Here is a 24,059-nt window from a genome sequence, read left to right on the forward strand (position 1 = left end):
GAGAGAGAGAGAGAGAGAGAGAGAGAGAGAGAGAGAGAGAGAGAGAGTGAGAGTGTTGGCCTGAGAGAAAGACTGAAAGCAGAACACAGAGAGAAGGCGCAGCTGCTTCCCCAAGGCCTTCTGGGGCTCCCGCCCAGCCGCCAGCCCGCCAGGAGTCAGGCCTTTATTTATTTATTTTCTGGCTTAAAAAAAAAAAAGTCCAAGTCTTCCTCAATCCTAGTGTTCCCACCCCCCAAGTTTGCTGGGTGGCTGCTGCCAAAGAGACCCAAGTGGGCGCCTGGGATGAAAAATTCATAACTGCTGGACTTCGCTTGTTCATTAGACGTGAACTTGTCGATTGGGCAAATTGTTTTTGGTCTCCAACTGCCGGGGGGCTCTCCCCACCCTCTCAGCTCGCCCAGCTCCCTCCTCCCCTTGGACCCAGCCATTGGCTGCAAGTGGATGCCTCTTTGCCAAATAGGTGGATTCCCCCCTCACTCTCGCGCACTCGCGCCTCTCTCTCTCTCTCTCCCTCTCCCCCTTGCTCATTCTCTCTCTCTCTCTCTCTCTCTCTCTCTCTCTCTCTCTCTCTCTCTCTCTCTCTGTTTTTCTCTCCTTTCCTCTGGCTGTCTCCCTCCCCCTTTTAACTGACTTGGCACACACAAATGGATGGGATTGAGCATGGAAGGGGAGGGGGAGTTTGAGAGAGAAAAGAAGCCACAACCCCCCCACCCCACCCGAGCAGTGCTGGTGCACGCACACCCTCTCCCGCGCGCGCACATTCACATGCGCACCATCGCACACCCCATCCCATCCCCGTCTTCCTGAGATCCTCGCTCTCTCCCTCCCCCTCTTCCTTCCCTCCCTCTCTGGCTCCCTCTCTCCCTTTTGCTGCGTCTGCCAGCAACGGTCTGCAGCCGGTCAGAACTCGTCCTCTTCCCCGAGAATCTGCGAGCTCCCCCTCTTCCTCTGGTCGGGTGGAGGGAGCGGCTCGAAGTTTACACCCTTGTGCCGCTGCCAAAGCCGAAAGCCTTTTCTTCAGCTGCTGCTTTTTCCCTCCTGGTTTTTGTTTTTGTTTTTCCGGGGGTGGGGGGGGGTGGGGTAGGGTACGCTGTTGTGGGTGTGCGTGGGGCGGCGGTAGGAGGTTGGTTTTGATTTTTAATTTTGCATATATATATTTTTTGCTCTTTTAATTTAAACTGCAAGAGGATGCACAGAGGAAGAAATTGAAACAATTTGTTGGCTTTTGTTTACCTGGTGTGTGTAGAAGCCACCTCCCGCTCTCTCTGCTCGCCACCCTGACCTTTCTTTCTTTCTACTCCTCAAAAAAATTAATTTCCCCCTCTGTGCAATGGAGCGTGGGGGGCGGAGGGGGAAGGGTTTGAGAATCCACCCAAGCCCGGCCCCTATTCCCCAGAACACCAATAATAACCCCCTTTAAAACATTTACCTTCCTCCCCTGCTCCTCCTCCTCCCTCGTCCCACCGCCCCTAACTCATAACTCTGTTGAGCCCAGAATCTCAGAATCAGGCGTTGGCTTTGCCGGGGGCTTCCGATCAATGGTAATTATCTGATTTTTTCCAGCTTTATTTTTGTAAAAAAGAAATCAATTATTATTTAAACTTCAAACAAGCAAACAAGCAAAAACAAAAAAAAAACCAAAACAAAACAAAAGGAAAAAAAACCTGAGCGAGACCAGCCCTCTGTCACCTGATTGAGGGTGAAGGGGTTGTGGGAGATTGGGGAAGGGGCCGCAAGACGACCCATGTAGCTTTTAACCCTAATGTGGCTGAGAAAACCACCTTATTTGGGCTAACAAGAAGTGTTTTGTTCATTATTACTGTGATTAACATCAGTATCGGTGCCGATAACAAAGCTGAAACCACATATTTAGGATTTAGATCTGATTTTATGCTGGGGTGGATGTTCCAACAGGATCTGGAGAAAAGAAAATGCAAACAGTCTGGTGAGAGGGGACCCAGAGCGCTTCCTGCATCTCAGATGGCATTTTCTGTCTTCTCGAGGGCAGCCAAACATTGGCCAGTCCGGACAAGGCAGCTCTTGCATGCCCTTTGGTCTGCACCCTCAGGCAGAGGGACACTGCTGGGACCAGCTGACCCTAGTTCACTGCTGCTGTAGAACATGGAGATACCATGGGTGTGACAGAAGGGGGGACCAGCAAGCCCATGGTGTGTGTGTGTGTAGCAACATTGTCTGTGTGCACATGTGTGTGTGTGTGTGTGTGTGTGTGTGTGTGTGGAGAGAGAGAGAGAGGGAGAGAGAGAGAGAGAGAGAGAGAGAGAGAGAGAGAGAGAATAGGTGTGTGGACAAGCTCTCGTGCCTGTTTGGTTGCTGGGGCTGAGATGGGAGCAAGTGGCTGGCGAAGCTGGTGGTGGCTTCAAACCACACTTCAGTAGAACAATCTCAAGAGAAAATTGCTGGGGGGAGGGAGAAGGAGAAGAAGGCGGTTTTCCTAGTGCCCCCTTCTAACGCTGCGTTTCTCCTTCTCTCTTTCCCCCTCATCCCGTCTTCCCCTCCTCCCGTCCTCCCTCGCCCCGCATGCTCCCGGCTTGCCGCCTGCAGGATGAGTTCCACCCGTTCATCGAGGCGCTGCTGCCTCACGTTCGAGCCTTCTCCTACACCTGGTTCAACCTGCAGGCGCGGAAGCGCAAGTACTTCAAGAAGCACGAGAAGCGGATGTCAAAGGACGAGGAACGCGCAGTGAAGGACGAGCTGCTGGGCGAGAAGCCTGAGATCAAGCAGAAGTGGGCATCCCGGCTGTTGGCCAAGCTGCGCAAAGACATCCGGCCCGAGTTCCGCGAGGACTTTGTGCTAACCATCACGGGCAAGAAGCCCCCCTGCTGCGTGCTTTCCAACCCCGACCAGAAGGGCAAGATCCGGCGGATTGACTGCCTGCGCCAGGCTGACAAGGTGTGGCGGCTGGACCTGGTCATGGTGATTTTGTTTAAAGGGATCCCTTTGGAAAGTACTGATGGGGAGCGGCTCTACAAGTCACCCCAGTGCTCGAACCCCGGCCTGTGCGTCCAGCCACATCACATTGGAGTCACAATCAAAGAACTGGACCTTTACCTGGCTTACTTTGTGCACACTCCGGGTAGGTTGCTCTCATCAGCCCCCTTGCCAGTTTTATTTCAGTTGCTGGTATTTGTTCTGTTTATTGTTCTTCTGTTTCCGAACAGTACTGCTAGTGGGCCTCTCTGGTAGCCTGTCCTACTGGCCTCTGCTTCACACGTGGTGCCTCTCCCACTTTGCTCTCTCCCCTCTCCTCCCTTGCCATGGCACCGATTTGAGCATCTTCGTCTTTCCTATAGTAAAGATGCTTTAGGTTTTAGGACAGGGCCAAGATGTCTCCTAATTATCCATAATGGTGAGAGTTTGAGACAGATCATGACAAGACCAACAGTAACCATTTCCGATGAGACAGACGTGCTAGGGGTGGAGAAGGTACAGACTTCTGTGTAGCTTTGCCTCATCCCACGAAAAGCAGGGTTTGGTAGAAGTGGGGGTGCTGGCAGCAAATTCGGGAGAGAAGGGCTTTAGATGGGATCCGGCATACAAGGACTGAAGGAACAGGCTGATTCTGGGGTCCTTCTCAAAGCTCAGGTAGTTGCTGTCCCGTGGCTGGGATTTGTTTTTGTAGCAAGGGAAGGCAGTGAGATTCCTGGAGCTCCAGATTCCAGGATTCCATGATGCCAGTGACCCTGGGCCTCTGTGCTGGAGCAGAGGGGCTTTGTGGGGAGTGGGCCGGGAGTGGGCCTGCCAGGGAACAGCTTGTTATAGAAGAAGCCTTAAACAAACAAACCCTGCAAAACCCTTTTCCTTTTGTGCCTTAAGTGTTAACTGCCTTTGCTCTTATAGTACTGCCTGCCCTCGCCTGGCCAGGGCTAGTTCAGCGCTCTGGCCTTGCCTGTCCCCCACTCCCATTTCCCTTTCTCTTTTCATAATTTCTTTCCACTTTTGTTTTCTTACAAATTGAAACAGAGATGGCTGGTTAATTTTTAGCCTCCACTCAGCTACGCCCAATTTACTGCCGCCTTTGAAACCTAAACGGGCCGGTACTCTGTGATTAAGCAAGGCAGAAGTGTGTTTACATTGTGCCCAACCAACTTGTAATGAGAGGCTACCAAATCTGTGTGTGTGTGTGTGTGTGTGTGTTTTCCTCTCCACTATTCCAACACCCCCCCCCTTTTCCCTTTTTCCTTTTTTTTTTTTTTTTTTTGTGAATGTGAGAGAATGCCTTTATTTAAGCTCTGGAAAACTGAAAACCTGTCGTTCCTGTGTCAGTGCCTCCATGTCTTCCTTTGTATTCATTCATAAAAAAAGAAAGGCAGTTCATGCCACCGTCATGTGGTCACCCCCTTGCCTGTTGGGAAAGTTAGGAGGGAGTGGTGAGAGGGCCCGGCCACACAGCTAGGACGATGTTTCCAGGAGCACTGTCTTTCTTACAGAGAACAGTGTATGTTGGCATGAAGAGAAATGACATCCAAGGTCTTTCTTCTTGCTCATCCCCTATCTGTCTGAGAGATAGCTTTGGTGACTGGTTGGAGTCAGTGAGCACTGCCACGGGCCCTCTTACTGTTTTTAGGCCTGAACTTGGCCTTAAGTGACTCCTCATTTAAAAGACTAGTTTCTATATCCTTACCTTTCTTTCCCTGAGGCTTAGGTTTTCTCTTAACTTTTTTTTTGGTGGTGGTGGGGAGAAACTAAGGGAGAAAAAGTTATCCCTCATTCTCCGTATGTATATTAAGTCAGGTTGTGGAGGATGAGAGTCTGTCAGCATTGAGGATGCTGGGGGCTCCTTGGAGCAGGAGCATACCAGTGTATCTAAAAGACAACTCCTTCGTTCAGGAGTCTGAGCCTTCTACTCCTTGAGCTTGGAACCCAAGAACCAAGTGAAAAAAAAAATCAACATCCCCCTTTCTCTTAGACTGGCTCCTCTTCCTCTCTTTCCCTCCTCCCCTGCCACTCAGACCCTGGTAGTTGCATGTTTTATGGGTCTCTTTTGTTTTAGGCCACTTTACCTACTTATTTTTGACAGAGTCTCACTATGTAGCTCTGGCTAGCCTAGAACTTTGTATATAGAACAGATTGGCCCTGAACTCATTAGAGATCTGCCTGTCTCTGCATCTGACATCTAGAATTAAAGATAGGACCAACTATCCCTAGGCCACATTTTTGACAACTGCTAGTGTGGGGCTGAGGTGGATGATGTGTGAGGAAGGACACCATTTCCCAGCCAGCTCCCGGCTGTCCTGATCTGGCAGGTGGATGGGGCAGGGGAAGGCACAAGGCTTCCTTCCTATCCTCAGCTAATGAGATCATTCGCCCAGAAATATGAGTGAATTCATAGTACACTGCATGTTGCCAAGGCTACTTCTGGCCTGGCTGAGGCCGACCAAGCCTTAGCAAATACCGGGTACATGACTGAAGACATATTCTTTGTTAATTGAGGCGCAGACTTTAGACAGTAACCATGAATGTTGAGGATTTCTTACTGGAATGGCTGGAATTTCAGGGTACCTTTTTGGAGGAAATTTAGGTATTGCTAAGGCCAGGACCACTCACAGGGCCTCATTGCCTGCTCCTCACTGGGCCGTTCTGGTGTGATGGAAAGCTGCCATTGATTCTGTGGCCTTACCTTCTCTGTTATCTTCCCTCCTGAGATACCCAGCTGAGCTTCAGTGTAAGAAACCGGGGCCAGGGTTGGGGGTCGGAGAGATAGCTCTGTGGTTAAGAACACTTGTTCTTCCAATGGACCTGGGTTCTGTTCGTAGCACCTGCAGTGCTTCACAACCATCTATAACTCCAGTTCCAGAGGCTCTGACCCATTCTTCTGACCTCTGCAAGCACATGGTACCCAGACATATAGGGAAGCAAGACACCCATACACGTAAGAAACAAACAAATCTTTAAAAATAGAAACTGGACTCAAGAGCTGGGTGCGGCCGAGAGGATGGTGCCAGATTTTTCTGATCTTGCTTGAGATGGCAGGAGCTGTGGCAGGCTTTGCGTCTAGGTACAACTGTTACCCACACCCTCACTGGCCCTTGTGCCCCAGAAGATTCAAGAGATGGCACAGTGAGAGGAGAGATATGGGTGATATATAGAATTGTTCTGAGAGGCTGCCACAGAGCCACCTCGCTGCTGTGAAGGACTGTCACCATGCACCCATCCGCATTCAGCAGGGGAAGCTGAGGCAGGGCAGAAGCAGGAAGCCCTGCCACGGAGAGGAGAAGGTCCGGTTCCTTGGGACGACTTTTCATCCAGAAGGGGTGTCCCAGAGCAGGCAGTGTGGTGGGGAGAGCAGGAGCAAGGGCAGGACAGCTCTGCATCATGGAGCAGTACAGTGTGGCCGCGTAGGCCTGGCAGCCATGCCAACTGTCCCAGAGACCGGACCTCACCGACCAGCCTCAAACCTTGCTTTCAGTCCTAGCAAAGAAAACGAAATTCAGAACTATAAAAATTCTTTCCTGGTGGTAGGCACCCACCTCCTACACCCATCACAGGACCTACAGTCCTTGACTCAGATCAGGCTCAAATCATACGTGTCCCATAGCCCACTAGGACTGGGCACCACAGCCTGTCCTCATAAAGATTCTGTGTACATCTCTTAAAAAGCTGAGCCAAATGCTACTGTTACATCTGAGATTTCAAAAAGTCAGTTTTGTGTGTGTGTGTGTGTGTACATGTGGTTTTGGTTTTGTTATGTTTTGTTTGTTGTTTCTATTTTCTTGAGACAGGGTCTCACTGTTTATCTCTGGCTGTCCTGGAACTCTCACTGTGGAATCAGGTTGGCCTTGGACTCACAGAGATCCCCCTGCCTCTGCCTCCCTGGTGCTAGGATTAAAGGTGTGCTCTCCTGCACACAGCTCAGCAGTCTTTTATACCATGGTATCTCCATTCCCTTAGCTATCAACTTGATTTTGTTTATAATTCATCTAAGTCAGAACCTGAGTAAGATCGCTCCTGTGCCCTCATGGTTGACCATCTCCATCTGGTACTGGTGCTTACTGCGTGTCATCATTATCCTCTTCCTCCTGGTCTTCACGACTGTGTTGGAGCCATCCCTCCTATGTGGGACCACTGCAGGCTATACTCCGTGGTCCAGTGTGCTGTCAGGCCCTGTGGCAGGCAGGCTCAGCTGTATTTGAAATAGGACATGAGCTAGTAACTCAGGCTTTGCCTAGTGAAGTTTTTCAAGTATGAGGTGCTATGGTTTGATTCTGCTGCTCCCAGGAATTGAGCTTAGCGGTTCACACTGGCTTTGAGGCCTGAGTGAGCAAGGACATCTTCACTAGCAGTGGCTATGACTTGTTCCTGCCTAATGCTCTAAAACTATTCTGGGTTCTCAGCCCTTCTGGTGAGTCTGGTGCATGTGGGAAAGACTGTCAACGCCTAACTCCCTTTTGAGATCTGCCCTGAGCACTAACCCTTCCTTACCTGCTTGTCTGTGTCTTAAGGCCTCACCATCAGGGTTGGCAGAGACCATGGGGTCTGGGAATACAGTTAGTGACATTAGCAAGATCTATGGGTTATTTTGTGATGCAATGTTGAGTCCCCTTGAGACGTTTCTATAGCCAGTGCCATGGTTGCTTTGGTGGTTTTAAGTCTATTTCCTCTGGCTCAGGGTATGTGACTCATAGTCTTGAGTCAACTTATACCCAGGCTGTTCACAGATGGACAGCAGCTGCCACAGTGACCACTGTTCAGATTTACTGAACCCAACATGCCTCCCTGCCTCCTTTGCCTGTTATCCTGGGATTGTCCAGGTAGAAGCAGGCTGATGTCACTGTGGCAGTTTTCTGCCTTCCTTCCCTCTCTCCAAAGTGGCCTCCTCAATGTCCCCAGCCCCAGCCAGAGTCCTGGTGCACTTGCCATCTTCTGGCTACATAACACTCGGGTGTCAGAGCAAAACAACAGTGCCCAGCTCCTGTGCACAGTTCTTAGAACTGTGACAGGACAACAGCAGAGGCACTGACACGTGCAGGGCCTGCAGCACCATGCTTGGGGGACCCTGGCTGTGGGCAGACTCCTTTGACCCCTCTTCAGGCTTGGGCTTCTGTATGGGGCCCTTGACCACCTGCTCCTGTCCTCTTTGTCCACAGTGCTGTCTTCCCAGCCAGGCAGGCAGCCCACTGCGTGTGGTTCACAGGAGTTATGGGAGAGTGCTCTCTATGCTGACCAAACTGGAGCTGTAACATGAGGGAGAAAACGAAACAGCTTTGTCTGAGCTTATGCTACAGACGTCGGACCATGAGTGAGCCAAAGCTGGCTGGCTGGTCCAGTCCATAATTACGGGTATAGTAACCAGCCGTATTCCATCATCAGCCCAGAGGAAACAGGCTGTTCTGCAGCAGGAGTGTTGGGGGCTAGCCACCAGAAGAACTTCCCAAGGAATTGTTTTACTTTTTGGCACTGCCAAAAAGAGTGGAAGAATCTCCTTTATGAAGTGCACACTTAGCCTGTAGTTGCAGGACTCCCAAATCTCTGGGAAGTAAGAAATCCTTTATGTGCCTAGCAGGCAAGGGCCAGGTGATGGCTTCTAGAAAGTTCCATCTAGTATGCCTAGTAGGCATGAACCTGAAGTAATTCTTACTGGTGAGAGGCAAGGCCCTCAGGGCTTCCTTGGGGGCAGCCCAGTCCATGGTGACCATGAAGGGAAGTTATGGTCTTTGTTGCAGAGATGGGGCACAGACCCGTGTCAGGTTCTCTCTCCGCACCAGTGTCCCGTGGCACCTTTGCCTGGAGAAGGTAGCTGCCTCTCAGCTCTTTCTGCCGTCCTCCCGAAGGAGCTGCCACGCTTAGGTTATTTTATCCTTCACTGTCCGATTCAGAAGTCTTTTCAAAGGCTCCAGCCGTGTCAGCGCAGGGCTTGCACAAAAGGCCTCTTTGATTTCTTGTTTGTTTTCATTTGCCAGCGGAGGGGGAGGGGGCAGGAGAGAAAGAGCTCCTGGGTTTCAAAATTTTTATTTGAGTTGTTTCATTCTAGGAGCTGGCTCCCTGGAACTCCTGTGTGAGTTAGGGACCAGTGGCTGGGCAGAGGGTGCCTGAAGCAACAGTAGCAGGTGTAGGGCTCAGAACACTCATCCTGCAGTGGACCGCTGAGAGGCTCTTCTCGGAGACTAGGCCGGTAGAAGGGAAGGCTCCTGTTGAAGCCTGTGTCTGGAGTTATGAAAGGTCCCAAGTACCTGACAGTGACTTGACCCTGTTCACCGTGTCCCCCGAGGACTGGAGTGGCCCCCGATCCCGTCACTTTCTTCCTGGTTCTTTGGACTGAGAACATGAGTCCTCTATAATAAGAATTTCTTGCTTAAGGGTTTTTGGTGTCTTTAGATACAGACAGAGCCCTTCCTGCCCCGTGCCAGAGAATGGAGTGAGGGGTACAGGTCGGCTTACTGACTGCTCATCTTTTCTGGGCAAGAATGGTATCTAGAGACCAGGCGTGCTACTTGTATAGGGCTGAGAGCAGAATGGCCCCACCGAGGCCATTATTATTATTATTGTTATTATTATTAGCAGAGAGTCGAGGCAGAAATGAAATGGAGGATCGTCCTGGTTCACCGATGCCGACAAGGGACATTTAGGTCAGCCCTTGCCACGTGCATGCCTGAAACCCTTGTGCGTGTACCCCAGCACAACCGGGAAGAATGGTGTTGTGTACTGTCAGGGCCCTGGAAGGGAGTGGTGGAGACTCAGGCTTGGGCAGGTGGTCACAGTCATCGGCAACAGGGACGTGTGCCCACTGGGTGAGGGGGGGGCTGCGTAGGGCCTGCTTGGCAGACGGGAGGAGGAGGCTGGGGGGCTGAGAGATAGATAAATATAGCTGATGGCATTTCTGATGGTAGGTTTTTCTTGGCACTGAGGGCACCATGGAAAACTGCACGACAAACGCCCGGCCCTACAGGCCGCCGTCGCCATTTTAAGCATATTTGAGCCGAAGGGTTGTTGGCATTTGAACAGGGTCCCAGAAGGCAGAGGGGCTGGGGTAGAGTAGTTTGGCTGGATCAGGCTGTCCCCTTTTCTCTCTAAGGGTGCCTGGGTCTCTTTATCTCTGTAAATACTTAATACCTGGTTTTCTGTCCCCTCTGATGATTTGAAAAACACATGTGTTTGGCGATTGCCCTCTGTATACCTGTTTGCCCACTGTCACCGGCTGCCATGGCCAGGCAGTAGGGGACATTCAGCCCTTCCCCATTTTCCATGTCTTAGTGGTGACACAGCATGCCACCCTAGGGGTAGGCCTCCATTTGTTGGTATTTGGGGATCCCCAGTAACTTAAGGGTACTTGTCCACCCAGTCTACCAGAAGCTGTTTGTCCTCTAATGATGGAGGAGTGGGATTGTCCCCCCTTTTAACTCCAGCTTTCTGCTGGAGATCTGGAGTGGAGTTAGCACTCTGTGTGATTCTTCCCAGTTTCTCCCAGCAACCTGTCTTAAATCCACGGGCCTGGCTGGGTGTGTGTGTGCGACAAAGGAATCTCAGGGAGAGAGACCGGACCTAGACTCAGGACCAGGGAGGGGTGACCTCCCTGCTCCACACCTTGAGGCCACTTGAAAGACAGGGAGGAGTTAGCTCATTCCATCAGCTGACTGAGCCTTTCATCCTGCAGAGGGCTAACTTCCTGCTTTCTAAGGTGGACTGATAGAGGCAGGCAGGTGTCATTTTATATCACTTTGTAAAGGAGGAAACTGGAAGAGATGTCAAGGGACTTAGGTCATACTATGAATTTGTGGAAGAAGAGGTTCCAGGTCACCTTGGCCTGAGAACCTCCAAACTCCTTGAACGTCACCATGATTACTGGCCTTGGCGGAGTCTCATGAGTCCTCATGACAGTCAGTTCCAGCCCTGTAGTACCTGCTGCTGTCTAGAAGGGGCCAGAGCCCCGCTTGTAGCTCACTCAGCTCAAGGGGTTTCCGGCTGCTAAGCATATGGGGAAGACACAGAGCAGACCCCAAACTGTTCTCAGCCTTGGCCACCCCACCCCCCATCCTTTTGGAAATGCTCCCTGCTCCTGATCTGCACAGACAGGAGCTAGGGCCCGGGCTATTTGGACTTTTCCTTTTGCAGCGGCCGGGACAGCTCTTGTCACACCTCCTTGGGGCTCAGGATATCACTCACTGGACTTGGGTGGTGGAGTGTGCAGGAGGTCCGGGTGCAGGGTCAGACAAGCAGGATTTGGGATCCACAGTTGCTCGATGCCTGCCACACCCTTTTCCTGGGAGTTTGCTTGGGGTCATAGTTGGAAATAAAAAATAAATGTAATTATCCTAATTAGCCAGATTATTGCTGTAAGTTTTATAATAGTTGATAACTCGTTGCCTCTTACAAGATCCTTTGCAGCGGTTCTCACCTGTGGGTGACAGCTCCTTTGTGGGGCGGGGCGGGGCGGGGTCAAATATCAGATATCCTTTATATCAGATATTTACATTACGATTCATAACAGTAGCAAAGTTAAAGTTACAAAGTAGCAACGGAAATAGTTTTATGAATGAAGGTCACCACAATATGAGGAACCATTAAAGGATCGCAGTGGTAGGAAGGCTGAGAACCACTGCTTACAAGGCCGGTCGCCTCCGTATCCTTCCTTCCTTATTCTGTCTTTGTGGTGCTGGGGCTGAAATCTAGGACTTTGCCCGTGTTAGGCATGTGCTTCACCACTGACCCATCCCTTACCTGTCATGCTTTCATACCATTTGAAGAGTCTGGGGCCCTGTATATAAGACCTCTGCTAACATGCCAAGGGCTGGGATATGTGCTCAAACTTTCTGTCTGCTTTTGAGGATGAGACAGGGCTTGACCTCTTACTCCTTGTATTATCTCCCATACTGCTGGGCTTCCCAGACACTCCAGCCCCAATCACTGTGTGCCGTGGGACCAATCCTGGGCACCATCGGGTGCTTAGCAGCCTCTCTGGCCTTGGATTCTAACCCCACCAACTGCTCATTATAACTTCCTCATCCAGGTGTGACACCAAATGTGTCCAGATATTTTCTACTGTCTTTAGAGGACAGGATCACCCCTAGCCAAGAGCCACTGTCATGGAAGAAATGGGGTTCAAGGTATGCCAGCTGTACTTAACCTCTTGTATCTCGGGTTTGGGTCCCTCATTTACCTGTGCTCCGTGGAGACTGAACCTTGGCTCTTCTCCTGTGTTCCTCTCAGATGTCTGAACAGCAGGACCCTTGGGTTGAAGTGTCATGGGGGCATGGGATCCATCTGTGTTTTATTCCCGTGGGAATCACAAGCCTGCCTCTGGGTCTTGGTTTAGGGTGCCATCTTGTTTCTTGCGCATATTCTCTCTGTGTGTTGGGTCCACTGACCTGGAGATTGCCAGGCCTGTGCCGTGAGCCAGTGAGATTTCCAGAATCATCTAAGACCCTGAGAGCAGCCGCAGGTCATCCTACAGTGTGGAGTTCAGACCAGAATTATCATGGTAGAACCTTGATAGGTTCATTTAAATTGAATATCTGATTTTCTTTATTATAGAGTAAAATACTCTCTGAGAATTTAAACAATGGAGAAAGGCAGAAGCCTTCTCAGTTCACCTCATGTCTGCAGGAGGCTCTCTTCACAGATCCATGGCAATTTGTGTGTGTGTGTGTGTGTGTAAATCAATTCATGTATCAAGTAACTTTTAAATATAGATGTCTGTTTTAAGAACAGTTGGTATATCTGTGCTAATTAAATTGGCTCTATTGGGACCACTGCGGCCTTAACTCTTCCCACTCCTTAACTCTGTCGCTGTGCCCCCTTGTCACGGGAGTCCCTGGCCCTTCCTCTGATGACAGTTTCATCTTGTTCTTCCTGGGAGAAAAGGGTGACCAGCAGAGCATGTATTGGTGTCTGAGTGGGTCACGTCCTGCTGCCTGTGTGTGTGTGTGTGAGAGAGAGAAAGACAGAGAGACAGAGAGACAGAGACAGAGACAGAGTCAGAGACAGAGAGAGAGTATTCCTAAGCCATTGTAGCCCCAATTACCATGTAAGTAAGTCAGCCTCCTGTATTTGGGCTCTTGCCCCTGACTGAAGGGACTGAGGAAGAGGTCTGTTCAGTTATGTGTGGCTGGACCCAGACGTCCACATCTGGCTTTGTAAGCCTTTCCTAGAGGGTAAGGACACTCTAGTATGGGATAGACCACCCACCAACTGGCCTGGCTTCTTTGGGCCTTCCTACCTTAAAAGGGTTTGAAGTCACGGAGATATCAGTTGTTGCTAGGTTTATTCCATCGTATGGGTGCTTCAGGCTTAAAGGAGAGGGCAGGGAGCGAGAGGCATGCTCAGGGCCAGGAGTGAGGATGGGAAATCAGAAACCAAAAAGACTTAGGAAGAAATCCAGAGAGGGTTTTATAGCTAAGTCTGCCAGTCTAGGGGAGAAAGCCCCCTGTGAAGAGACTGACAGACAAGCGAGTACAGGACACCTGGTGACTCCCCTGGACTGGGTGGAGCCACACAAAGAGATCAAGAGATTCCCCAGAGGCAACTTGCAGGAGGCCGGCTGGCCCAGAGCGGCCCTTAGGGAGTGTGTCCTTATTACGCCTGTGGATTATACCCCCATTAGTGCATAATTATTATATAATGGGCATTATTGCATAATGGCAGTTATATAACAGGTGGCCCAGAATACAGACAGGGGGTATAATAAGTGTGTATCCTTTGGCTATAAATAGCCACCAGCCCCACACTGAATATGTGGCCACACCAGAGCCATATTATAAATACCCACTCTGGGCTATAAATTTCTGAGCAGTGACGTCAGCAGCCATGGTACCTAGTTGGGGGTGGTAGGAGGGACCTAATCCCCACTAGCCACATGACATCATTGTTTCCTTAGTAACAAGACCGCTCCCCAGGGGACCAAACGAGGAGAGGCCTTTAAAGGGAGGTGGCAGATGGGTAGAATGCTTAGGTGGGGGTGACGGCTGAGTCTGTGACTGACCAGGGTAGGGTTCACTGGGTGGGTGTTCCACCCATCTGGTGACAGGGCAGCAGGCTCTATCTCATCTCATCTGTTCTTGAGGGAGTCTAGGGGGTCCCTCTGAGTACACAGCAGGCAGGTCAGCCTTAGTCTCATTTCAGAGAGAAAAGCAGAGTGGAGTGGTTTCTCCAATCTCTGTGTCTCCATGGTTTGGGGAACACTTCTGGGAGGGGAGTTGCATATGGACAGATCCAAACTCTGCACCAATTCCCTAGCTGAGGGTTTAGGTCAGCATCAGCCTGAAACAGAAGGCACATGTGAGCCATCTGACAGGCCTGAGAGAATTGTTGCAGTGGTGGAGAGATGGCACGGGGAAGAGGAGACAGGACAATATCCTGTCCCCAGGGGAAGCTGTGAGGTGGAATATGGATGTAGGGGACATATTCCTGACAGAATGACAGTGAGCCAGTCCTGTGGTCCTGCACTAAGAATTTCATATTGTTGGGGGAGAGGGAAAGTGAAGTTAGTGTGGGGCAGTGTGTGTGGCAAACTCCCTTTGCCAGGAGTTCCCTGGTTGTAGTCCTGCCCCAGGAACCTCCTCAGTCCCTGAGAACCAGGTAGCTTGAGCATTGAGTCTTTTTTTTTTGGGGGGGTTGCTTGTTTGTTTTTGTTATTCGAGACAGGGTTTCTCTGTGTAGCCCTGGCTGTCCTGGAACTCACTCTGTAGACCAGGCTGGCCTCGAACTCAGAAATCCGCCTGCCTCTGCCTCCCAAGTTCTGGGATTAAAGGTGTGCACCACCACTGCTCGGCAAGCACTGAGTCTTAACCAGTCTTACCCAGTAGTTATTTTCCCCTTTAGGGACATCTGGTAACTATTGTAGATTTTTTTTTCCCTGGAGGCAAGGTCTCACTATGTAGCTCTGGTTGTCCTAGAACTTGCTATGTAGATCAGACTAGCCTTTAGCTTTTAGCTTACAGAGATCTCTCTGCCTCTGATTCTGGCTCTTCCTCCCAAGTGCTAGGATTAAAGGTGTACACCACCACTACCAGTTGGTAGATACTTTTTTAAAAATTAATATTTATTATTGTTATTATTTTGTATGAATGTGGCGTACAGTGTGTGCATGCATGCCACCACATGTATGTGGTCCGGGGTTCTGGGGATTGACACAGGACCGTCAGGTTCGTCCAGCACCTGCTCACTCATCTCACCAGCCATGTGCATACTTGTTTGTCCCACATTGGGTAAAGTCTAGTGTACAGGACAGTCTCAGAAGAACAAAGACTCAACGGCCACATGTGTCACCAGCTGGGAGACTTAGTATCACTGCCTCCGTAAGGAAGGCTTTTGTGGGCCTTGCTGTGTGCTCTCTTCAGGATGTTCCTTGTCTCGGCTGGTGACAGGGCTACGCAAGCCACTTGTGAATTTCTTAAAGTTGTTTCCAATGCTTTTATTATTTGTGGGTGTCGGGCTGTGAACCCCACGTCCAGCATACAAATCTCAATGTAAGGAGGACTCATTTCTATGAAAGCCACTTTTTCCCAGACCCCATGACCAAGACTGGACAGTGTCCCCAATGAGGTTTCAACTAATGGGACAGATGAACTGAGGGTAGAGGATCCTAGTCCTACTGCGGCAGGTTTACAGAAACTGGGTTCTAGCTATGTGATGGCATTTGTGTGTGAAGCCCGACCACATGCTTTCTTTTTGACCTGGGTAAAGTGTCTATCACTCACACTACCTGGTTGCAGTTGACTTGGCGCCCTCTGCCTCTGACCACATGCATAGCATAGCCAATTAGATTGTGTTTCCGATGGCCTCAGCTGGAAACCATAGATAATGACCAGGATGGTCGTGGTACACTGGTCTAGTCCTCAGAGTAGGGCCCTGCTGGGTGACAAGTGTAGCTGTGTGTGTGAAACCTGACTTTCGAGTTTGCATCTGGGATGGAGACTGCTGCTGAGCATCCGCAGGAGAGGCAAGGTTTAGGGAAGGTGTGCTGGGCCCCTACCTGCAGGACGGAAGGGATTCTATGCGGGACTGTGCTGGCTTTGACACAGAAGCTCCTGCTCCTTAGGGCAGTAATCCTCCGTGTATTGCCAGCCAGAGATATAAGGGTAAGAGAGCTGCCCTACCTTGAGGATGGGCCAGCCTTCTCTCACTCCTTTACGGTACCGTGGCTTACAAAGTAGGCCTTGCACACAGATCTCTGGGCATAGTTTCAACTACATGAATTTCTTTTAAATTAAACACCACACACACATTTGCTGCTCTCTCTGCTTGCATGTCTGTCTGATCAAGCCATGCGCTGCCCAGAAGTGTTTGTAGCCATGTGGGACAGTAACTGAGGGTGATGGTACCAAAGCCACCAGCTAATATTAGATTTTATAACTCAGAGATTCATTAATATAATTACTCACATGCCAGCCTGACTTGGCAAGAACCCTTGAATTGTGTTCCTCTTCAACAAAGTGCTCTGCCTGCACTGCCCTGGTGAGGCCGAGCGTGTTCTCTGTAGACAGAAGGCCTGCCTGATCCTCCTTAATACACTTGCCCTGGGAGAGCCAGGTGCTCCCAAGGTGGCCAGGCCTGACTTTCTGTGTCTTGCCAGGAGATTGGTGCCTTTGGAGAGTCTGTGGCAGATGTGGCAGTCCACGGAGAGACCCAGCTTTGCCAGTCGGACTGAGGCTTGGGTTATTTTTCTCTCAAATGTCTCTCTGCACATAATAGTATAGGGAGCTGAGGTTTGTGTTTTTTTTTTTTATGCCTCTGTGCATAGTTTTTTACAGCTCACAAGCCCATTTTTGCATACTGCCTCACCTTCAGATGGGGACAACTGACAACCTGTCTTTGAGACAGCAACACAAAGGCCTTCAGTGGCATAAAAATCAGGAGAAAGGCTGAGAATCAAGGGCAGTAAAGGTATAGGGACAGCAGGAACATTGCCTGGAAGGGAGGAGCCACAGGGAGGAGCCAGTCAGAGCCATGTGGAGCACTAAAAGCAGCGGATTGAGACGCTGTGGGATTATGGGGTGAAAGACAGCCGGTTTCTCAAAATACATCTCTTTGCTGTTTATATGAATGAGATGTCAGAACAACGGAGGGAACCAGCACTCCTCTTGGCCCTCTCTACACTGTTCCGGGTGCTGTTGCTCCGTGTGTGTTCTCTGGCCCCAAATCAGCCTTCTCCACCCTCACCCAGGCCATTCTGCCACTACAAAATACTATCTTTGCAGGTAGATACCGTCTAACCATAGAACAGACATCGTCTCCAGCGTCCATCTCTCTAGACTGAGTGTTTGGGGCGTCCCCTGACAGTCTCACCCCCGTGCCAGATCTGTTTTAGGATTAGCAAGGACTAGTCCTGGGCCCAGCAGAGCATTTGCTTTCTGCTCAGTGGCTCCTCCTGTCCTCCTGTCCCCTGCTGAGAAGCAGTCCTTCAGGCTCCTCCCGCAGCAGGCTGGGGACCTGTCTTCCTGCCCTTTTTCCTAGGAACCCTTCTAAGCCAGGACCTCCCTGGTCAAAGACGACTGTTGTCTCTTAGCTGGGACATATGCTCCCTGCTCTGGAGGCTGGATTTGGTTATTAATTATGGAAGGAATGTGAGCAGGGAGGAACGTTGTGCCTCACACGCTCGCTTGGTACACTCATACACAGTCACTTCAAGTCAACCCCACTAGTGACCCTGCTTGCCCCTCCCTTGCCCAGACCTTATGTCTTCCCGGGTTTTTTTTTTTGTTGTTGTTGTTTTTTTGTTTTTTGGTTTTTTTTTTTTTTTTGGCTTTACAACTCTCCAGGGGACATTTCTTTCCTTTTTGCCTGGTCCTGGACTGTCTTCCCCAGCCTCATGTGTTCATCCTTGACTTTAGAGACCTGATTTTCCTTGTTAAGTATCTCTTGCTCGGTGGAAGGGGAGTAGGGTACCTCTGGATGCTGAGGCATGGCCCTCCCTCTGTGACTGGGATTTAAGGGTGCTTGTCTCTAGCTGCTTTGTCATTGAGGTACAGATGTGAGCTGTTTCGTGGGTGCTGAGAGTTGAATGTGGATCTTCTACAAGAATTCCCAGTGCTCTGCACCCAGAGCCATCTCTCCGCCTCCTTCTTAAGGCTTTTTTTTTTTTTTTTTGAGGGTGATGGAGTTTGATGCTGGCTCTTACTGTAGCCCTGGCTGACTTAGAACTTGTGGCAGTTCTCTGCTTTGGAGGGCTGGGACTGTAAGTGTGGGCCTGTTTTAAAAAGTATTTTTCTGAAGCCAGATAGTAGTGATGCGCACCTTTAATCTCAGCACTAGGGAGGCGGAGGCAGAAGGTTCTCTGTGAGTTCAAGGCCAGCATGGTCTACAGGGAGAGTTCCAAGACATTCAGCTACATAGCGAGACCCTTTCTCAAACAAGCAAAATAAGTGAAAAATTACCTATGTACATACGATACATATGTACAATATATGTAAAATAAGCATAAAATCAGAAGAGAAAAGGGGACTCGTTACTGGTCTCCATTTAAGTTAATCTTTTATTGTATTTTCTACCGCTCTTTATATATATATATTTAAAATTTTTACTTAAAATTATTTTGATGATACCTTTCAATTTGGGGTTTCTTGTTTTTTGTTTGTTTGTTTGTCTTGGTCTAGAGTCAGAGTCTCACTGTGCTGCCTCATCCTTGCAAGGCTCCAGGGATTCACCTATGTAGGAGGTGAAGGAGTGAAGGAAAAAGGCACTAAAGAAAGAACAGACAGATACACAGACCAAAAGCTGGGATTGGGTGGACTGTACTCTCTGATGGAAAGACCACAGCCCCAGCCCCACCCCCACCCCCAGCCCCACCCAGCTCTGTGTGCTTATTATCCAGTTGAACAGAGAGACAGATTTACTTCGTACGGCTGAACCAGGAGGTGGGGTTATTATATATGGCTGAACAAGAAGCCTGGTTTAGCTAATCTCGGCAAGAACAGACTCTGCAGGGGAGCAGCCAGCATTGGAGGGAGAAAGCTATGTAGACATTTTCTGCATGTCTCAACATTCACACTGGGGCTGGAACCTGAGGAAGGCTTTGCCCTCAATTATATCGTCACTTTGGGAAGCCATTGGGGTCCTTGCCATGGTCATGCTCATGTCAGTAACACACGTGCACCCAAGACTGACTCTAGTCTCCACACTGTGTAGCCCTGACTGGCCTGGAACTGGCCTTGCACTCACAAAGATCCCATGCTTCTGTCCCCCAAGTTCTGGGATTAAAGGTGTTTGCCGCTGTGGCCAGCTTAAATACTGCCTGTGATTTTAGCATCATTGTGCGTTTCCTCTCACTATGTGGATGGCTTCGCACTTTTCTTGTTAGTTCCCTTGCCCTTGACTCTGAACATTTCTAATGATGTCTGTTTCTCTTTTTCTCTTGGAGATAAGAAATTTCTTTTTCGTGTAAGTGTTGAGGGTATTCATTAAAAATTAAAAACATGGCCGGGTGGTGGTGGCGCACACCTTTAATCCCAACATTCGGGGGGCAGAGGCAGGTGGATTTCTGAGTTCGAGGCCAGCCTGGTCTACAGAGTGAGTTCCAGGACAGCCAGGGCTACACAGTGAAACTATGCCTCAAAAAAACAAAGCCAAAAATAAGTAAATAAAACCACAATAGGCTAGAGAGACAGCTTACCAGTTAAGAGCACCAGCTGCCTTGCTGAGAGACCTTGTTTCAATTCCCAGCACTCGTTCCCAGCACCAACATGGTTGCTCACAACTGTTTGTAACTCCAGTCAGAGGAGGATCTGGCAACCTTGTCAGGCACTCATGTGGTGCACAGACACATATGCAGATAAAACATCAATGCCCACTAATAAAACTTAAATACCATCATAAAGCTAAATTAAATAATACTATGAAATTAAGAATAACCCCTGGTCCTCTGGCCTTCACCTCCTGAGTGTTGAGATTACAAGTATGTACTACTAAGTGCAGCATGTTTATTTTATATATAATTAAAATAATAATAAAAATTAAAAACATGGAGATGTATGGTAGAGCATATCTATAATCTCAGCACTTGGGAGGCTGTGGCATCAAATTTTTGAGTTCAAGGCCAGCCTAGTGTGTGTGTGTGTGTGTGTGTGTGTGTTACATATATATATATATATGTATGTATCAAGACATTTGTTTACTAAAAAGAAAAGGTAAAATGTGCTTTTTGGGGCTGATGACATGGTTCAGTTGTTAGATTATTTGCCTAGCATACATGAACCCCTGAGTTCTGTCCCCAGCACTCCATAAAAAGCAGGCACAGTGACACTCACAAGGAGGGCAGGACCGTAGAATACATGTCAAGCCCAAAGTCAGCCTGAACTATGTAAGATCCTGTCTTAAATATAAATGAATGAATGAATGAATGAATGAATGAATGAGGGTCTAATGAGGTAACACCGTGGGTAAAAGCTCCTGCTGTGCAAACCTTGAGCCCTGAGTTCAGCCCCCTGATCCTGTGGTGATGGGCCCAGTAAAGGGAGGGAGCTTCTAAAAGTTGTCTGACTTCCACTCGATAGCTGCGTCATAGGTAAAAACATTTAAAATGGTAAATGTCAGGTATATTTTTTAAAGGCATGCTTTTTAAGCAGGGGCATAAAATTTCATAATGTACAAACCGATGAGCCTCGTCCCAGTTGTAAATTCAACCAGGATCATGTCATGGTTCACTGCTGTTTACGGACCTTTCTAGGGCCTGAAGTTCTAGTTGGGTTGTACAGACGGTCTGCGGACTGCGGACTGTTCTTCTTCAGTACTTAATGCCGCTGCTGGTGATCTGACACTAAAGCATCGACCTTGTTTACCTCACTGCATTCTGGCTGTCCCCAGAGTACATGGCTTTGAGTCCCGTGTCACCTCAGGATGTGCTTTATGATGCTGCCCTGGTGTCTTCTCACTCTCTACCTCAGGTCTCACGTCTGCAGCCGGGCATGCTCCACTGCCCTCTGTAACTATGATTTCCACATCAGCCCATCCTCTCCTGTTCTCCAGCTGTGCTTTGATGGGAGTCTGTGGTGCCCTGTTTTAGGTCTCTGCAGCAGCATCCCTCTTTGGACAGTCCCAGCTTCTGGTCCAAGGGCTGCAAAGCGGCTCTTACCACTGCCTGACGGTGAGCAGCTGCTGGCTGTGGAGTCTTAATGGCAGCACACCCCAGGGCCATTGCTGAGGTATGCACAGCACATGCTCTAGATCTCCTGAGGAAATTCCTGCTTACTCCTAAGGTTGGGCTATCTCTGGGCTACCTGGTGCAGCCCATGTAGCCCAGAGGTGCAGTTAGGAGAAAGGAAACCTTTACTGTAGATTCAGATAAGTTTTTTCCTCTTACCTCTTTCTTTTTCCCGTCTTGAAACAGGGTTCTCCTTTATATCCATGATTGGACTAGAAATCAGTATGTGGACCAAGCTGGCCTGGAACCTGTGGTCATCCTCCTGTTCCTGCTTTCTATTAGGGTTGCAGGCATAAGGTCCTTGCTATAAGCATGTGACATCACAACCACCTTGGACTTGGGACTTTGACTAAACCCACAGACATCGATACTCTCACTCTACACTCAGGACAAAACCTCCCAGGGTCATATAGTCTAGGATACATAGCCCCTTTGTGTCTCCATGTCTGTCTGTCCATCTGTCCGTCTGTCTGTGTCCATGTGCGGGTGTGTGTGTGTGTGCATGCGCACACGTGCACTCACGCACGTTTCTCTGTACACACACCTCTAAACCAGCCCTGAGTACCACCTCTTGTTCAGCCAAAGGGAGCTGAAGTATCTCGGGGTACCTGTTGTCCTGCCCTCTGACTCCTGTGTGATGTTTCATCTCCTCTTGTTCAGGCCCTGGAGGGTAGAAGGCCACATAGGCCTGGCAGAAAGCTTGTGAAGTGCAACAATGGGAGAGGCTGCATATGTGGGACAGACAGAGGGAGCACATGCCCTCTCCCCTCTCCTCAACAAGGCAGGGCAGCACCATCCATGCCTCAAGCACATGTGACATGGCGGTCCAGTGAGTGAGTGTGGTTCTGAAGCTCGGTCTGCTCTTGCTCCAGGTGTTCAGTATGCACTGACCTGTGGGCGTCTGTTTGCATGTGTGTCAGGAGGTAGGTGTCTGTGTGCAGTGTGGATCAGGGCGTGTGTGTGCATGTGTGTGTCTGTGTGTGTCGGCGAAATCATATCCTGACACATTTCTCAGGTTGGGGGGTGTAACTTCATGTTAATCTGTGATGACTTGGAAACCCAAAAGGGGACTGTAGTGCTCTGTCATTACCAGTGAGCAGGGACACAGCTGGTGTGTCCCCACAGCCTCGGTGGCCGCAGCTTGTGAGTCGGGATGTTTGCTGAGAAGTGTCATGCTCTTCCTACCCGCTCAGCAGCTGAGCAGTTCCCTTTTGGGGCTCTTTGTGAACCTGCCTCGCTATTAATCTACCTGTTAGTAAAGGAGATTACAATTGCCGTAATTACAGGGCGCTGTGTCTCCAAGTCAGGAGTGGGGCTGAGCAGGTACGCAGGGTGGGGGTGGCAGAGCCAGCCCCACAGGAAGCTGCTATTAAAAGCTTGTGTTTGGAATGGTACAGCCACAGCAGCCCTTCTGTGGGGCTGAAAGACCCAGGGCTAGTCAGGCCTGGGACAGGGGAACCATAGAACTTGTGCAAGTCTTGACTGAGGGTTGCAGACAGCAGGCAAGGGTCCCAGATGGCAGACACCTCTGAGCAGCACAGGCCCTGATTTCGAGTCCTGCAGACTCCATGCTGTGGACTGTCTGATACTGGAGGGGCCTCTCAAGCATAGACACTGCCACTCTGAGGTATTCAGAGTATATGAAGTGTGGGTGGGGGATTCTGATGGGGCCCCTTAGCAACCACTGCAGCTCATTTGAAGGGAAACACAGAAGGGGCTGTTCCGTGCTCAGCCTGGGTCTCAGAGCTGTGTGAGTGAGCCACTTCTGAGGGAAAGGATATGGGGCCATCTTTATAGTGCAGGCCTTTTCAGTGGCAGCTTTTCTGCCCCCAGTGATGCTTGGCTGTGTTTTGTGGGAGATGCTACCAGTGCCCAACAGAGGTCACACAGTACTGGAGCAACCGTCACAGATACTCTCTGGGCGCAGTGTCTGATGTGTCAAAGCTGAGGATTCCTGAGCAGAGGAGGAAGAGTAGCTAGGGCTAGCGAAACTGAGGAGCACCCTGGGGCCTCTCAGGCTGGAGATGCTCCTGTACTTCCAAGTGTGGGGACGTGAGGTTGGGACAGCAGTGGCAGCTATACCAAGGTGACAGCTCCCTTGTGTTGACTCCCAGCTATGTCATGGGGCCCCAGGCCATGGACTAACCCTCCTTTTGCTGTCAGACTCTTCCCTTCTGCAAAAGCTACACCTGAGGATGGGGGTCTGTTCATCTAGCCATCTGGGATCGTAGTTTCTGGTTTTGAGGCAGGGCTGTACTATGTAGCTTAGGCTAGCTTAGATAGAGCCTGCAACCCTTCTTTAGCCTCTCTTAAGTGCTGGGGCTATAGGCTCGTACCAACACACTTTGCCAGAGTGTCCTTACTGCCCATGAGGAGCTTGGATTGAGGGACATAGGGCCTTATAGATGCTTTTGAGCGAGAAAGGGTGGCACCTCCCACTACTCATTCTGAATGGACACTGGCCACACTTGGCCTCTCTGACTTCTGATAACTGGGACAGCCTCCATGCAGTGGAGGCCAGCTACTAATCCAGTGTGCCTCTTCCTGAATAGGCCCTGAGGCTCCCCCTCCTCTTCTCTGTTTTGATGAACATGGCACCCCATGACCCGGTGGGCACCCTTCTCACCATTGCTACTTTGTTTCCACCTTTGACCCCTGCTGCATGCCCCCTGGGAGAGGACCCAGGATGTGGTTTAGGAGGGTACCGTGATTCGAGGGTAAGAGCCTGGCCCTGTATTTTAGGGTGTGTACATTGCTCGCTTGCCGTGTATGGGGGCTTCTTGCCCTCCCTGCCTGCCTTTGGGCCGAAATGTCTCATGTTTTCTGCAGACAAAGCACTGGATTCTCAGCTGTTGTGAGCGCTGCATTTCACAGCTAGTCCCTAATAGTGGAGTTGCTTTGCATTCCCCCACCTCTATTTTTCCCTTGACAGCTCCAACCTTATAATTTTACCTTCTCTTACCTCACCCTC

General features: G+C 49.9%; 1 protein-coding gene across 5 annotated transcripts in view; it reads left to right on the forward strand.

Annotated features, from left to right (window-relative positions):
* Nucleotides 1-528: 528 nt before the first annotated feature.
* Nucleotides 529-24,059, forward strand: part of Nfix (nuclear factor I X) — a 70,057-nt gene continuing 46,526 nt past the window's right edge. For 2 of the 5 annotated variants that reach the window (XM_028755460.1, XM_028755463.1), the window contains exon 1: nucleotides 2,539-3,094. In XM_028755460.1, coding sequence (XP_028611293.1) covers nucleotides 2,539-3,094 — 556 coding nt within the window. Of the gene's footprint in view, nucleotides 1,542-2,538; nucleotides 3,095-24,059 lie in introns of those variants that run through there. The other 3 variants (XM_028755462.1, XM_028755464.1, XM_028755461.1) reach the window with 2 other exon arrangements.

This window comes from Grammomys surdaster, unplaced genomic scaffold (genome assembly GCF_004785775.1).
Source record: "Grammomys surdaster isolate TR1022 unplaced genomic scaffold, NIH_TR_1.0 126063, whole genome shotgun sequence".
NCBI classification, from domain to species: domain Eukaryota; kingdom Metazoa; phylum Chordata; class Mammalia; order Rodentia; family Muridae; genus Grammomys; species Grammomys surdaster.